Genomic DNA, 16,707 nt, shown 5'->3' with positions numbered 1-16,707 from the left:
ATTATGTGATGCAAACGACAAAATGTATTAGTTTACAATTCACGCACTTTGGTAAAAAATCATAATTTGAGTGAAAATTAATAAAAGTTGTTGCTGTTTTACTGCCACTTAGTGATCATTTGAGCTGGAAACTGTAGTAAAATATATGCATGTTTTTTTGGAATTTTGCAAAAATGTAGGTACAGTAGAGGCATGTTTTTTCCAACGAGCCTGGGTTGGAAAAACTGCTTCTGTGAGGTCTTGATTCTCACACAAAGCCTGTAAGTGGTGAAGAAAACATGAAATATAGCAAAAGTCCTATTTTAGACTGTTACTAGAGGCTGTAGTTGTGACTTTTCCATGAAGCCAAAAGGTGGTTTGGTGGAGAGATTCCAAGCATGTGAGGACAATCAGAAGCTGAAGTCATTTCTGAAAACATGAGGCAGCTAGTTTTGCATGATGTCACCTACTGCATCTCTCACACCATAAGAATAAGAACCATCCATCCTCTGTTAGTAGCCTTTACATGTGGTAATCATTGACATTTTGCTCTATGACTCTAAGTAAACATATCAGTATTAATCAGTAGAACGGGTGGGAGAAGAGGCCTCATGATTTCAAAATGGGTGGGGGAGATCATCTTGGCACTATCTGCAGTATTACAGTTCACATAAGAACCGTTAAGACCCTCAATTGAGGAATATCAGAGGTGACATGAGTATATAAGAGTTTCAATGAAACAGGCCAAAACTGAAGGTGATCATATACAGCAGCACTCATACAGAGTTTGGAAAGTTATTGCTTTACTAGTTACTAGTTTGTAATACCATTTAATAGTTTGGGGTCAGCAAGTGTTTTTTTTCTATTTCAAATACAGTGGGGCAAAAAAGTATTTAGTCAGCCACCAATTGTGCAAGTTCTCCCACTTAAAAAGATGAGAGAGGCCTGTAATTTTCATCATAGGTATACCTCAACTATGAGAGACAAAATGAGAAAAAAAAATCCAGAAAAATCACCCTGTAGGATTTTTAAAGTATTTATTTGCAAATTATGGTGGAAAAATAAGTATTTGGTCAATAACAAAATTTCATCTCAATACTTTGTTATATACTCTTTGTTGGCAATGACAGAGGTCAAACATTTTCTGTAAGTCTTCACAAGGTTTTCACACACTGTTGCTGGTATTTTGGCCCATTCCTCCATGCAGATCTCCTCTAGAGCAGTAATGTTTTGGGGCTGTCGCTGGGCAACACGGACTCCAAAGATTTTCGATGGGGTTGAGATCTGAGACTGGCTAGGCCACCCAGGACCTTGAAATGCTTCTTACGAAGCCACTCCTTCGTTGCCTGGGCGGTGTGTTTGGGATCATTGTCATGCTGAAAGACCCAGCCACGCTTTCATCTTCAATGCCCTTGCTGATGGAAGGAGGTTTTCACCAAAATCTCATGATACATGGCCCCATTCATTCTTTCGTTTACGGATCAGTCGTCCTGGTCCCTTTGCAGAAAAACAGCCCCAAAGCATGATGTTTCCACCCCATGCTTCACAGTAGGTATGGTGTTCTTTGGATGCAACTCAGCATTCTTTCTCCTCCAAACACGACAAGTTGAGTTTTTACCAAAAGTTCTATTTTGGTTTCATCTGACCATATGATCATCCAAATGCTCTCTAGCAAACTTCAGACGGGCCGGACATGTACTGGCTTAAGCAGGGGACATGTCTGGCACTGCAGGATTTGAGTCCCTGGCGGCGCAGTGTGTTACTGATGGTAGCCTTTGTTACTTTGGTCCCAGCTCTCTGCAGGTCATTCACTAGGTCCCCCGTGTGGTTCTGGGATTTTGCTCACAGTTCTTGTGATCATTTTGACCCCACGGGTGAGATCTTGCGTGGAGCCCCAGATCGAGGGAGATTATCAGTGGTCTTGTATGTCTTCCATTTTCTAATAATTGCTCCCACAGTTGATTTCTTCACACCAAGCTGCTTACCTATTGCAGATTCAGTCTTCCCAGCCTGGTGCAGGTCTACAATTTTGTTTCTGGTGTCCTTTGACAGCTCTTTGGTCTTGGCCATGGTGGAGTTTGGAGTTGGACTGTTTGAGGTTGTGGACAGGTGTCTTTTATACTGATAACGAGTTCAAAGAGATGCCATTAATACAGGTAACGAGTGGAGGACAGAGGAGCCTCTTAAAGAAGAAGATACAGGTCTGTGAGATCCAGAAATCTTGCTTGTTTGTAGGTGGCCAAATACTTATTTTACCGAGGAATTTACCAATTAATTCTTTAAAAATCCTACAATGTGATTTTCTGGATTTTTTTCTCATTTTGTCTCTCATAGTTGAGGTATACCTATGATGAAAATTACAGGCCTCTCTCATCTTTTAAGTGGGAGAACTTGCACAATTGGTGGCTGACTAAATACTTTTTTGCCCCACTGTAAATGCTGTTTTCAACATTAATAATCAAAAGAAATGTTTCTTGAGCAGCAAATCAGCATATTACAATGATTTCTGAAGGATCACGTGACACTGAAGACATCACAGGAATAAATTACATTTTTAAATACATAAAGAAAACAAACTTTTTATTTGTATTTTTTACTGTTTTACTGTATTTTTAATCAAATCCATGAAAATAAATTTGATCAGTCTTGGTAGATATCAGTTACCTTTGTCACAGGCAGTTTAACAGATTGAATATCTTGATTTATGAACAAACTTCAACGACAAAGACATGAAGAAGATATCCATCAGTGTGCATAATGTAAGATCCATATGATTATTACCGTATGGGGATACTGTAGCTAGGTTTTGTTATAGTTAAATACATTTTAAATGAGTTAAATTAGTTTCTTCCTCATTAAATGGCTCTCTAGATATTTGACCATTTCTGCAGTTGGTTCTGCTCTATGGTTTTAGGTTTACTGGAGAAGGTCCAGCAAGTGATATCATTGGATTCTGGAGCCTGTTACACATGTGTATATTCATGTACTCAATAATTTTAGAAACATTTATCAACACATGAGTGCCATAGGACATGGTTGAACGTGGCAAATGTGCAGTTGGACAAATTTTTATGTCCATATAGTGAATCTCTTGGGAGGTTCAACGATTGTGTGTAGGAAGGCTGATATCCTTTGATTGAACGTTTCTCCATAATGCTACATTCATCTGATGTAATTTCTGTCCTGGGAGAAGCAATTACAGCCTTTATTGAGGGAATGATCGGAAAAGACGGTGCTGAGGAACAAAGAGATGACTGTATCTTTACACCAGATACCCTACAGTACACTGGATTAGGTCACTTTTCTGACAAATAATTAGAGAATAGTGTGTGTGTGTCTCAGAAAGGTATAGGGACAGAAACAGAGAGACAGTGACTTCCAGATGTCATTTATACACCCTTGAACGGCTCTGCAGATAGTGATATTTATAAGGTCTTTTGCATTGACTTTTATGCATTTGGCAGATAAAATTATTCAAAGTGACATACATTGCATTTAAGATACTGTATACATTTTACCAGTTCATGTATTCCCTGAGAATCAAACCCATGACCTTGATGTTGCTAGCACCATGCAGTACTGTTTGAGCTACAGCGTTCCTGCAATAATCCAAAAACAGTGTAAGATTACAGATTATTGGTACTTTAAGTGAGTCATTTTGCCATTCATGATCATTTGATGTGAATTTATTCATTTAAAACCTTACGCTGTCCTTTTTTATGCTTTTTAAGCAAACATCACACAGTAACCAATTTGAAGAACATTTCTAACATTGTTTATCATCATGTGCACATTCTAACATCTCAGAAAATATTTTAAGATGCTTTAAACTGCAGATTGGGTCCATTATTTAGCTTTATCTTCTTCAAGACTTCTTCTAAGTCTTGTATTTCAAAACCTTTGAGTGTTTTTACTGCTGCAGTGAGTTTTTGGATCTAAGAAGGTGCACAGGGTAACATTACTTTCTTACTCTGAGATGTGCTTCTGTTTTAGCATATTTCATTTATTTTGTCATGTTTTAAATCTTAGGCAATCATGCAGATGATTTTTTTAGCCATGACGTTTCTGCATGACTATAAAGTCATTTATTTTTGGAAAGCAGAAATGATGTAATGGAAAAACATGAAAACATCCTCATCACAGGTATTAATATTACTTTTTGTATATTAGAATCAGCTCTCATTGGTTCAAAGAGAGGCTACACACAACCGGGATATGTTTAAATCTGCCAAATGCACTTTATTTTGTCCGCTTTTCCTGTCTTCTCTCATATTTTCCATTCTTTTTGGAGCTGAAACATGTTGAGAGTCCCTGTAAAGTCAAGAGCTGCATGAGTGTTGGATGAAAGCGAGCCTGAAATGAAAATTCTGCATGACAAATCCGCTAAGAATGTGGATCATTCACGGCTGGCTGTAGCGGCCTGGAAATACTGTGGTCTGGTTCACTCCAATCAACAGTCGAAAAACAAATACTGGTGGGCTGGAGCAGCCTGACAACTTTGCAAAATCTTTAAACCTAGAAAGCTGCTTGCATAAACAGCTAACATTACATGTGGTATTGTTATGTGGGCTACGTATTGAGTAATGGATTGCCCACCGCTTAACACCATAAATGAGATACAGGTCACTGAAATCAAAACCTTGCTGCGTTACGATTATGGATGGAAGCAGATTTTACTGGACATAGCTGTGGAAGTTATTAGCTGTAATAAAAGACAAGGGGAAATCATTTGGTGAGCAGTTTTTAATGTATTACCTGCTGAAATAGTAATTTTGGCTGGGAAATATTGAAGGGATCATGCCATTTTATTAAAATTAGCTAGGATTAGCTACTTCCTAGTCATTTACAGGTGATATTTTAGGAGGAGGGACTTTCTCATTCTACGGAGCATTTGATTGGATAAAAATATGTGGGTTTAATATGAGTCATGAGTATTTATGATCTGTTTTTCCTACTAAAAGTTAATTTTGTCAATGTTTAGGAGCACACTAGCGTATAGATGAACTCAAAGCTAACAGATATGGACTAAAAGCTACAAAACTCTCTTTTAGTTCTTTGAAAGGTGATTCGGATTTTTACTTGTTGGTCAAAACACTGCATTTTCTTTTGTAATTCATTATAAACATCCTTTCGTTTAGCCGATGATATACAGATTATATCGTGATGTCATTACTCTGATCTAGCACCATCTGTGTTTAATATTGAAGACATGAAATTGTGCTGGCAATATGTGCGAGCATCCCGAGCAGCTGTGGAGGCAGGAAATCCACCGTAGGTCACTGATGAACCATGTGCAATCAAAGCAGGAGTCAGGTGGTAATGGTCAAGAGCGTCCACATGGAAGATGTCATGGGAGAATTAAGTGGTTTTTCCATGACAAGCCATTTGTTGGCTAGCTTCCTTCTATTACATAATGCATTTGCAAAAGGAATGGGTCATCTGTTGGTTACTTCTTGGCAGTGACCTTTTAGAGTCAACTGTCAAAAAAGTAGGATAATATGCATATAAACCAATTTGTAATGCTCTGAAGAATATCAAGATATACAGCTGTTATCAGTGAATGAGAACTCTTTAGTTTTAGTATTTATCATTTTGAATTTATACATCATTTTACTTTAAGACAAGATATGATGTTAAACTTGTAAATGTGTTCTTTTATTTTCATATATTTTTCCTTTTATTTATTTTCATATATCTCACTATTATATAATTAATAAATTAATTTATATATAATATTATTATAATACACTCACTATATATGTGCTGTACTAACATGTGCTATTTAAATAAACTTGCCTTGCCTTACAGTCATTTGAGAAATGATATTTCACAGTGGGAGACGCCTCTAGAAATGAATCGATGGAAAAAATGTCCTGTTGCTTGTTACTTGTTGCAGTCATGGCTGATTTGGAGTGAAAGCAGTAGGAAAAAACACCAAAAAAGCATTAATGGAGGGTAATAATACTATCTATTAAAATGGTTGATAACATCAAAAATCTTTGATCGTCATTTCTGATAAGCCAAGACAACAAAACTTTTGCATGGGGCCACATAGGTTGGAATCCGTACTGAGTTTAATCCTAATGAGAATCAATGATATTCATTGTCTTTTTGGCAGCTGCACACGTGGTTGTCTGGTTTAACATGATTCAGATGCATTGGAGATCACATGTTTAGGAGGCCTCTGAGAAGAAATCTGTGAGTTTATTCTGAAGAAACACAGTATGAGTCAAATGTGCATTGATGGCATTCTTTATTGCAACAGTGTGAGGTGTAACTTAAGCTTAATTCATGAGCGAACAACTGCAGAAGAGAAGACAAACCACATCTGCATTATACAGTACACAGCAGTCACGTAGTTTGTTGCTCTTAGTAGTAGACTGAAACAAAACAGGGACGAAAACTAAGATGAGATAAGTAATGCATCCAACTCACTCTCACTGTAGTCAGCATGAAACCCAGCAGATGTTTGAATTCCCAGTGCATGCAGCGGAGAGATCATAGCAGCCTGATTCCTGAGCTTGTTGATGTTGGTGTGAGAGACAGGGCTCGCTAAGAGAATCGAGAGACTGCTTATTTCCAGATTTCTGCTAATTTATGAGGCCAGGGGACATAAGGACTTCTCAGACTGATGGAGAATCACTGTAAATCTAACGGAGATGCTAGTTTGAGCACACGTAAGGGGAATAAACTCTCTAAATTTGCTACTACCTTTGGAGGGTTCCATTAGTTCATGTTTTAAAACTGAACAGCTGTGTCTCAGTGGTGTAATTTTTCGTATTTCATTTTATAAAGTTCATTCAAGGTCAAATGAGTGCTAATTTGGTATGAAAACCATTTTGTATTGTAATTGTAAACTGGAAAACAATTGTGGTATTATTGGACTTTTCAACAGGGCAGACTGGTTTATGGCGCTTTGTTATAAAATCTACCATATCCAATTGCTAAATTCAATTAGCATTGACCAACCGTACAAGTATGCTAACTATATGTTCATTTATTTTTACAGAAACTGGTGTGCGTATGTGGTGACCAAGACTGTGAGCTGTGTGGTGGAAGATGGAGTGGAGACTTACGTGAAGCCAGACTATCAGCCATGTTCCTGGGGCATTCAGTGCACCCGTGTTGTAGTGTAAGCGTTTCCCTTTTATCCATATTGGACTGTTGTTTTCTCTCTCTAAAATGTTAAATCTCTGTTTTATTTGTCATACCTTCCATGAATTATACAACGGTTATCAGTATATTCAGTATACAGTAGATTTACTGAATAAAAAGTGTTGTTTGTGTACCTGTCAGAGCATCAAGCCCAACAGATGTCTTTTTCCAAACAATGAGATTCCATTTTATGTTGCTTCATAAAAGGCTATAGCACTGCTGGAAAATTTATTTTAGCTATGTTTTGGACCATGGCAGCTGGTCCAAAATGATATTCAATGGTTCAAGCTGGTACACCATTTTGGTCCTGCAACAAACCAGCTACCTAAAGCAGTATTTCTCTGTAACAGGTGGCTAATTACCAGCCTGGGCTACTTAGAAGCTAGCTAATATAGTCAAGGCATAATAGTGGCGAAATTGTTGTATCTATGGATCAGTTGCATCAGCTGTGTTGCAAAGTTGCAACATGAAGGAACACTAAGCTACAACATTTGTGTCAGTATTTGTTTATTTTTTGCTCCTTGTTCATTTCAAATACAGTTTCTAAATGTTATGTAAAATACTTATAAGTATCGTATTTCAGTGGAAACAGTAAGTTACAGAAAGCAAAATTAACCTTACCAGGATCAACTGAAATTCAGAGCACTTCTGCTTACTAATTTGAAGGCTGCTACTTACTTGGATTGCTGAAGGTAAACGTCATATTAAATGACTATGCATTATTTTACAGTGCCTACTAGCTACAATCTGCCTAAAGAACAAATGGTGCAACCATTTAAGTACAGAGCTTACAAACACTATCTTAGTAGTCACTAAGTCTCTAATGTGGACTTCATGTTCCAATTTAAGAACTTACAAGCGACTGGTGCAACCCAACCGTAATGTTTACACAAACAGTATGAATGATGTAACTTGCTAACATAGGCAGCACAATAAACAGTCTGTTTTTGCTTGTGGCATGAAACAGGCCCCAAAGTTGTGTGCCATTTGCTGTATGTTATTTAGCTTAATGCTAGTTGTATATTACTGTACCATGTCACCTAAGCACATCCACATTATGTATATGTTTGTTGATATAAACATGCACCTATCAGACTTCAAATCAGTCAGAGCATTTGAGGTAAAAGCAAGTCTGTTTTTCTGGCCTTTATTTAGTGCACTCTAAATAAGTGGAACCACTATGTACTACACCAACTAACTTTAGCCAGGAAACAGATGTTGAAAGCTATCATATCATCATAACATTCATAGACACTAGAATATATACCACATCACATTTTACTGGAATTATGAGTCATTAAAGTCTAAGACGTACTAAAAACATTGTGTTTACAAAGTAAACCTAATATCAACAAATGGAGATAAACAGAATGTAGTTTCAGGATGCCAGGATTAGTAAGTGTGTGCTATTGTGAGGTGGTTTCCAGTTGCTGGAAATGTACTGAACCAGCTGGAAAAGCTTAATCCAACTCCTTTAGATTCAGCACACACACACACACACACACCACTATGTATGGAATGAGGTGGCACGCCATTCCAAGCTCTACAACCAGTGCACCACAGGAATTAGGCTTAAAACCTACTAAAATACCACCACTTATTTTTACGCTCACCCAGTAGAGTATGGTGACCCCTTTTTCCCCTCTTTTTCTTCTCACGGGGGTCATGGAACAAACAGAGCGTGGAGACAAGAATTCGGTGGCTTAAGAGCTGTAACCAGAAGTCCTGGGAAAAAAAGAAATGCTGAAATTTTCCTATTCCACCTTTTAATGGTGCTGATGTACAGGTTCAAGGCTAACCGTGATGTTTTACTATATGTATTTGTTTATTTGAATGACACATTGAACTTGAGACCTAGACTACTGGTCAGAATTACAACATAAATAAAATGGCTCTGATGAGATGGTTTTATACCACAGTTCTCTTAAAAATGTTTTTCAAAACCCTTAACCATAAGTATTAAACTTCAGCAGGTAGATTTATGGTTTCTGGATGATAAAACATACTAAAAGATCACATAAATCGAATGCCATATCTAAGGATGTGCACTGTTTCTAACATAATCCAGCCTTTCATTAAACAAGAGTTTATTCAGCTGGCCAGCATATGTCTGTGTGGCAACTAGCAAAAGTCATATGAATGTGCTGAGAATTAATTTTGAAACGTACAGTATATGGTATGTATGTCTTCCTCCATTCTTAGACCAAAATTTTTTTATATATATATATTTTTGATTGTCAGTTTGTATAATTAGTTGTTTAATTTTTGGTTATATTTCGTTGTTATTGTTTTTTCTATTTTGTTTCTTTTTTCCTCTAGTTTTTTGGCCTAATAATATCTGGCAAAGGGACTACCAATGAAAACTAGCCTTTGGGCTAATTTGGGTACATTTACATTTATAAATGTTGATTAATGTACACTGTCCCTTTTTGTGAAATAAATAAATAAATAAAAACTCAATCCAGCAATCTAGCCTTTGATTTTCAAGTATGTTGGCATGTGTGGGTCTCGCTCTGACAGCGATGAGCAGAAACTAATTTGTTGACTAGAGAGTGTTGCAACACAATATTGTTCCCAGAAGGGATCAGTTTTTTTTTAAGTGAGAGACTGTTTAATGTGGAATATATTAGACAATATACAGAATGGTGAATTGTAAGGTAATGCATGTACTAGGCCTGGATAGTTTTTGTTGTTTTAGATTGTATTGATTGATTGTATTCTTTGTAGTTTGTACCAGCATATAATTTGTATTGTATTGTTTGTTTGTTTCTCAATCCCATGTATTTCACAATTAAAACTAAACATTGCAAGTTAGGAAATACTTGGCAAGATTTATTGCAGCAGTGTCCAAACTAGGAAGTTTAAAGCTTTCATTCAAATGGTTTTCGTGTTTTATAGGTACAGGACGTATATGAGGCCCAGATACAAGGTGGCTTACAAAATGGTAACAGAAATGGAGTGGAAGTGTTGCCAAGGATACAGTGGAGAAGACTGTAATGATGGACCAAACGGGGGATCTGATACTCAGATCTCAACAAGCAGACCTTGGCCTAGACCACAACCAGGACAAACTGGAACTAATACCGGTCATGGACAGAGCGGAGGGAATGGTAAGTCAATGTTTCCTCATGGTCCTCAGACTATGCTGCAAATCTTCTCAATAAAATTTTAACAGTATGTTGCACCAAAAAGTCTCTCACTGACTGTTTTTAATTTTGGAGGATACCAAAACCCACTGGTTATATTTGGATGTCTTTGTTGGCTGTAGTTGCTCATGCAGTTGTCTAACAATGCTGTGGCCTTGTTGATGTTCTCAATACTTCCATATCTGCATCTTCTGCATCTTTAAAGCACTGTTAAATATCCAAATATAACTGAGGCTTTATAGAAATCCTCTGAAACATTAAAACTGGCCACTGGAACAAAGTTCTCATTGTCAGAGTTGACAAGACTGTGAATTCTGTGTCTGCCAAACTATTGCTAATCTTTAATTAACTACTGACTAGAATTCTGTGAGTAATTACTCACCCTCATGTCGTTCCAAGCCCGTAACACCTTCATTCATCTTCGGAACACAAATTAAGATATTTTTGATGAAATCCGAGAGTTGTCTGACCCTCCATAGACAGCAACGGAACTACCATGTTCAAGGCCCAGAAACATCAGTGTTCATGTGACATCAGTGATTCAACCATAATTTTATGAAGCTATGAGAATACTTTTTGTGCGCAATGTGCACATGCGTCGTGGTCGTGGTACTGTCATGAATGCTCGCTGAAGACTGACACAGAAGAGAAGACAAATTGTTGAATAAAGTCATTATTTTTGTTTTCTATGCACACAAAAAGTATTCTCGTAGCTTCATAAAATTAAGGTTGAACCACTGATGTTACATGTACTATTTTAACGATGTCCTTACTACATTTCTGGGCCTTAAACATGGTAGTTGCATGTCTATGCAGGGTCAGAAAGCTCTCGGATTTCATCAAAAATATCTTAATTTTTGTTTTGAAGATGAACAAGTTACAAGTTTGGAACGACATGAGGGTAAGTAATTAATGACAGAATTTTCATTTTTGGGTGAACTAGCCCTTTAAAATTACCATTGTGTTTGATCTTTGCCTAGGGAGAGGTGACAATGACAAGATGAAACAACTGGAGGACAAAATCCAGAAATTGACCAAAGACCTAACTGACCTGCAGTCAACTCTGCGTGGCATGAATGAAAAATTCCAAGAGGAAATGCGTAAACCAGGTTTTAATAGTGGCAAAACACCAGCTGATGCAGCCCAGCCTGAAATGAAAGAGACCATCCATAACATTCAGACCAAGCTTGATCAGCTGGACAACCGTACTCAAGCTCATGACAAGACTCTAGTCAGCATCAATAACCACCTCGTGAATGGAAAGGGTGGAGGCAACGATCTAGACATTGAGGGAGTAGGAGGAAGCAGTTTCAACACCTTGAAGGAGGAAATCCTCAGAGAGCTTGAACGTCGAGTGACTCTTTCCTGTTCTGCCTGTCAATCTGGAGTGGAAGACTTGAGACGGCAACAGCAACAAGATCGGGAGAGGATCTTGGCTCTGGAAAAGCAGATTAATGCCATGGACCAGCGTCACCGCCAGACTCTTGATGGTTTACGCCGAGACCTCAGCCGGTCTCAAGGCTGCTGCGACACTGTCACAAACCTCAGTAGACGACTTAATGACATGGACAGGAAGATAAGCTCAACGTCAGAGGCCTATGACAAGCTTCAGGATCGTATGAATAGGGAACTAGGAGGAACTGGAGGTGGTGGAAATTTTGGAGGAACAGGTGGACAAGTTCCTATAACACCAGAAGACTTTTTCAATGATAATCTAAAAGACCTGGAGAGACGGCTCAACAACACTGTCCAGAAGGCAGAGGAAAACTGTGCTTATATGGAGACTAACATACGGGACTCGTTCCAGCAGGAACTCAGAAATCTTCGCAATGAATTCAATAATGGTATTCTTGACCAGGAATACAGGATTAATGAAATGGACCTTGATATTGGACTTGTTAAAGAAACTGTATTTGATCTTGATAAGCGCCTATCTCGGCTTGAGAATACAACATCCTTTATAGACAGGAGGTTAAGCGAATGCTCTGGATGCTCAGGCTCAAGTTCTGGGTCAAGTCCAACCGGTGGTAGTCCAAGCCCTGGCGAGACAGTGAAGTCTTTGGAGTGGAGAGTCATTGCAAATGAAGATGAGATCAAGAGGTTTGACACACGAATCAAGGATCTCTCGGTGTCTGGTGATTCTCTTGAAGATAGGGTCATTAACCTCAGCCATGATGTTCGCAAGATCAAAGCACTAACTGGAGACAATGGGGAACACTTCAACAGGATTGTCATGGAGATTGAGAACTGTAACGTGTGCAGCACAGTGGAAGATGACCTAAAGAAACTCAAGAACATCACAAACCATTCCATGGACAGATGGCAGAAGGAAATGAGTTACATTAAAGGTAAAATTGACTCAGGTTGTGTGGACGTTTGCTCCGGTTTGCAGGACGAGATGGATCAGTTGAGAGAGGAGGTACAGAAATGCAGCAGTCAATGCAAGATTACCCTGAATACTCCTACAGGAACAGAATCAGGAACAGGTCACCTGGATGACCCACAGAAACCACTGGATGGACACAGTGTCATAAGCAGTAATACCGGTGACCTCAGGTCAATTCAGGGAGAACTGTCTGAAGTCATCTTAACCTTCAGCTCCATCAATGACACGATAAAAGGTCTGGAGCATGTGGTCCAGAAACACGACAGTGTTATCACAGACCTTGGAAACACCAAAGACAAAATCATTTCTGAAATTGACAAGATCCAGCAGGAAATGACAGAGCACATAGAGGATAGCAAGATACGCTTTGACAACGTCGACCGAGATGTACGCCGCTTTGGGAACAACTTTGTGGTCGAGATGGGTGACTGCAAGAGGACTGGCGATGGTCTGGATAAGAGGCTCTCTAAACTCGAAGTGGTTTGTGGTCGGCTTGACTCTGTCTCAGACAATCTCCAGAAAATCAAAGAAGGCCTGAACAAACACGTGTCTAGCCTGTGGAACTGTGTCAGTGGGCTAAACAACACAGTGATCTCACACAGTGGGTTCATTGAGATCCTCCAGAACACACATCTGGATGATATCCACGGCAAGATCAAGAGACTCAATTCCTCAATGGTCCACATCCTCAAGGAGTTCCAGAGCTTAACTGAGAACGACTTGACAGGTCTGACTTAAGTCCTTGAAGTGAAAGTTTATGTTTTTAACTAACTTTGCAGCCTGTAAGAACATATTCTAAATGTCCAGCAATCGTAACTAATATGGATCTTATATTTTAATGGATATCAGGGTTGTACACCATTCTGAACTGAAATGGATACTAGTTATTTTGATTCATAAAGCAATTACTTTGTTGAATGTCTTTGAATTACAATTCAGCAAACCTCTCTTGTTGTCGTTCCAATTCACATTCCAATTTAACTTCCTCTGGGGTGTGCCCATTCAATTCAAATTCACACACTTTCAATAGGAGATGATTTTTCAGTTCTGGAATTTGCAAAACCCTGATGTATATGAAAAGAGACAAACTCTTTTTATTACTTCTTTTCTGATTATAGGTTTTCCTGGACCACAAGGTCCGCAAGGAGAAAGAGGGCTCCCAGGTCCACAGGGACCTCCAGGTAATGATGGACCACCAGGTATTTCTGGCTTACCTGGGCCAAAAGGACCTCCTGGTGAAAAACCTTGTTTTGTTCATTCATTTTGTCATGTTGGTTAATGTAATATTGGAAATGTTCACCCAAAAATATTTTGTCATTATTTACTTATCTATGGTGCTTTTTGGAGCTTGGTTTAGCATGGATAAAAATAAAAATAAAAATACAAGATTGGAATGACATGAAGATGAGTAAATTTCAGAATGACAATTGTAATTTTTGGGTGAACTAGACATTTCGTATTATTTGACACTTGCCCCATATTTTAAAATGACTCACATTTTGCTTTCTTCTATTTTAGGTCTCAGAGGAGAGCGAGGTATGTATTTAATTTGCTTTCCATTATTTTAGCAGCCATATCTTAGTCAAACACTGAGGTTATTTTGATGTGTGCTCATGTCTGGAATGAAGGCAAGAATTCAGTGAGATATGTGTAAAGTGTCTGTTTGCATGAGAGTCAACATTTTTTGTCTTAAGCGTTGCGGCATGTGTTCAGTTGTTATTGGCAGTACTGGGTCAGTAGTTGAGCCAAAAGGTCAGCAGCTGATAACTAAAACTGGTTGTGTAAAGCATGTCTATATTAGAATATAGGGATGAATTTAGGGTTAGGAACTGGTGATGTCAACAATTTAAAACAAAAAGGGCTTTTAAAAAAATTGTTGTGATTCTCATTTCAGGTTTGGCCGGTGCAGATGCCAACATACCACGGCTTTCCTTCTCAGCAGCTCTCACAAATCCAATGGTTACATCTGGAACGATCATTTTTGACAAGATCTTTGTAAATGAAGGAGGCTATTATAATCCACGAACAGGTAATCTTGGCACTGACTAGAAACAGCGTATTTGCATTTCTGCTTCCCAAAACAATGAGGAAAGATAGAATCATGGAAAACTGTATCCATCTTTGTTTTCTCTTGAATACAGGTATCTTTACTGCACCACTAGATGGACGCTACTTCTTCAGCGCTATCCTGACCGGTCACAAAAATGAGAAGATTGAAGCCGTGCTCTCCAGGTCTAACTATGGCATGGCTCGGGTGGACTCAGCGGGTTACCAACCGGAAGGGTTAGAAAACAAACCCATGGCCGAGGCCAAACCAACACCAGGTTCTCTGGCTGTCTTCAACATCATCCTGCCCCTTCAGGTGGGCGACACAGTCTGCATAGACCTGGTTATGGGCAAACTGGCCCATTCAGTGGAGCCTTTAACTATCTTCAGTGGTATGCTTCTATATGAAGATGTGTAGTGGTCTGATTAGCACTGAGACTAATCAGAAGACCAGCAAAACGACGGGGCTAGAAAGAGACACTCTAAATGACGCTTATCCACCTGGGATGCCGATGCATTCCTTCGGTATCGTTTCCAAATCTACGGATGTTGTTAGACCTCCTATGAACTCCTTGAACAGAGAATATAATTTTAATTGGAGGAACTGTTGCCCTTGATATGTAATCCTAACCCGAATTTTGGAGAAGTGTTGTAACAAATACTACTGCAGGTTTGTGCGACCATTGTTGACAATGTTCTTATTGAGATATTTCCATTTTATATGAATCACAGGCATGAGTTATGAATAATCTCTCATGCACCGAAGATGACCATGAGGTCTGTTCGACTTCCCATGTATGCCACTGCACGGAAAAGTACTCTTCTGCCAAAGAGCTTGACTCACAGTCAGGGTTATATAGGTTAGGCTGATGGGTGTGGAATTTGGGAGATTTGATGAAAGGAATTCATATTTTTGCTGTGAATGTTTTAAATCCTGTGCTCCTTTTTTTGCTTTGAGTCAAGGGATGGTCTTTAAAAGTACAGTATGTGCTTTCATTTTGATTCTTTCTATTTTTTATTTTGCAAGTGCCATGTTTTCCAGGAGTAACATCCTGCTCTTGCCAAAGACGCTTTACTTAATTAAATATGTGGTTGGTAGTTAATGATTTCAGGAAGCTTTCAATATATTATCCAACTTGATAATATGCTTTCCATACAAACTCTGCCTCTGGAAAAAAAGATGAATGCAATGAAATCTTCGTTCCTCAGGCACACGGTTTCCGCTGAATTCCAACAGCTTATCTAACCAACAAAAAAGGGCTTTTTGTACATGCATCATCCTGCATTTTGTGATCCCGTTGAAGCGTTTACAAAGACATCAGTTCTACTGGAGCGGAGGACCATTGCATTTCGCTCCATATTCATATTCCCAGCCTGAGCGCTCAATGGAGATTATTATCAAACAGAGTATGTCCTTTATGTGGTTCAACTAAGTGCATTTGAAGAATAACAACGCTGAGGATTCAGAGGGTGTCCTTCATCAACCATTTCTTGCTGTGTGGTCTCGCTTGAATGTTTACTGTACGACAGCCCAAAGAAAAAAATTTTGAACTACGCGGCTTTTGCTTTTTCTTGTTTAAAACATGCTTGTGCAATTTCACAGCACGTTGAGAGAAAAGATCTCTGTATAACGCAATGAATTTTCAAACTTCGTATGGTCAAGAATGTTGAAAATGAAGGCTGCTATCTTTTATGTGCTGTGTTTCATTTATTATGTTTAGTTATAAAGAGATTCCCCAGCTCATAAAATGGAAGCTACGGCAGCAACGTAAGCATTAAAACATCTATTTACATGTAAAAGAGACCAGATCTAAGATTTTATAGTTCCCTCTCACGGTTTAACCTGTTACCTTGAATGTGTACATTGGCAACACGTGTGTTTCAAATAAAGATATTTAATTTTACACATTTTACTCTCTGCTAAACTTAGTTTTATGGGGTTTTGTCAGGTATAGGATTACTGGAAGACATACCATTTAATTTAGCACCGGCATT

General features: G+C 38.5%; 1 protein-coding gene across 2 annotated transcripts in view; it reads left to right on the top strand.

Moving 5' to 3' along the window:
- Positions 1-16,616, top strand: part of emilin1b (elastin microfibril interfacer 1b) — a 28,385-nt gene extending 11,769 nt beyond the window's left edge. The window contains exons 2-8 of one of the 2 annotated variants that reach the window (XM_058749150.1): positions 6,989-7,111; positions 10,033-10,244; positions 11,261-13,393; positions 13,785-13,847; positions 14,185-14,202; positions 14,561-14,695; positions 14,808-16,616. In XM_058749150.1, coding sequence (XP_058605133.1) covers positions 6,989-7,111; positions 10,033-10,244; positions 11,261-13,393; positions 13,785-13,847; positions 14,185-14,202; positions 14,561-14,695; positions 14,808-15,130 — 3,007 coding nt within the window. In that variant the 3' untranslated portion in view covers positions 15,131-16,616. Of the gene's footprint in view, positions 1-6,988; positions 7,112-10,032; positions 10,245-11,260; positions 13,394-13,784; positions 13,902-14,184; positions 14,203-14,560; positions 14,696-14,807 lie in introns of both variants that reach the window. The other variant, XM_058749149.1, reaches the window with a different exon arrangement.
- The last annotated feature ends 91 nt before the right edge of the window (positions 16,617-16,707 follow it).

The sequence above is a fragment of the Onychostoma macrolepis genome, chromosome 17 (assembly GCF_012432095.1).
Source record: "Onychostoma macrolepis isolate SWU-2019 chromosome 17, ASM1243209v1, whole genome shotgun sequence".
Lineage (NCBI taxonomy): Eukaryota > Metazoa > Chordata > Actinopteri > Cypriniformes > Cyprinidae > Onychostoma > Onychostoma macrolepis.
The sequence above is the reverse complement of the archived record's forward strand: the minus strand, read 5'-3'. Positions and strand labels throughout refer to the sequence as shown.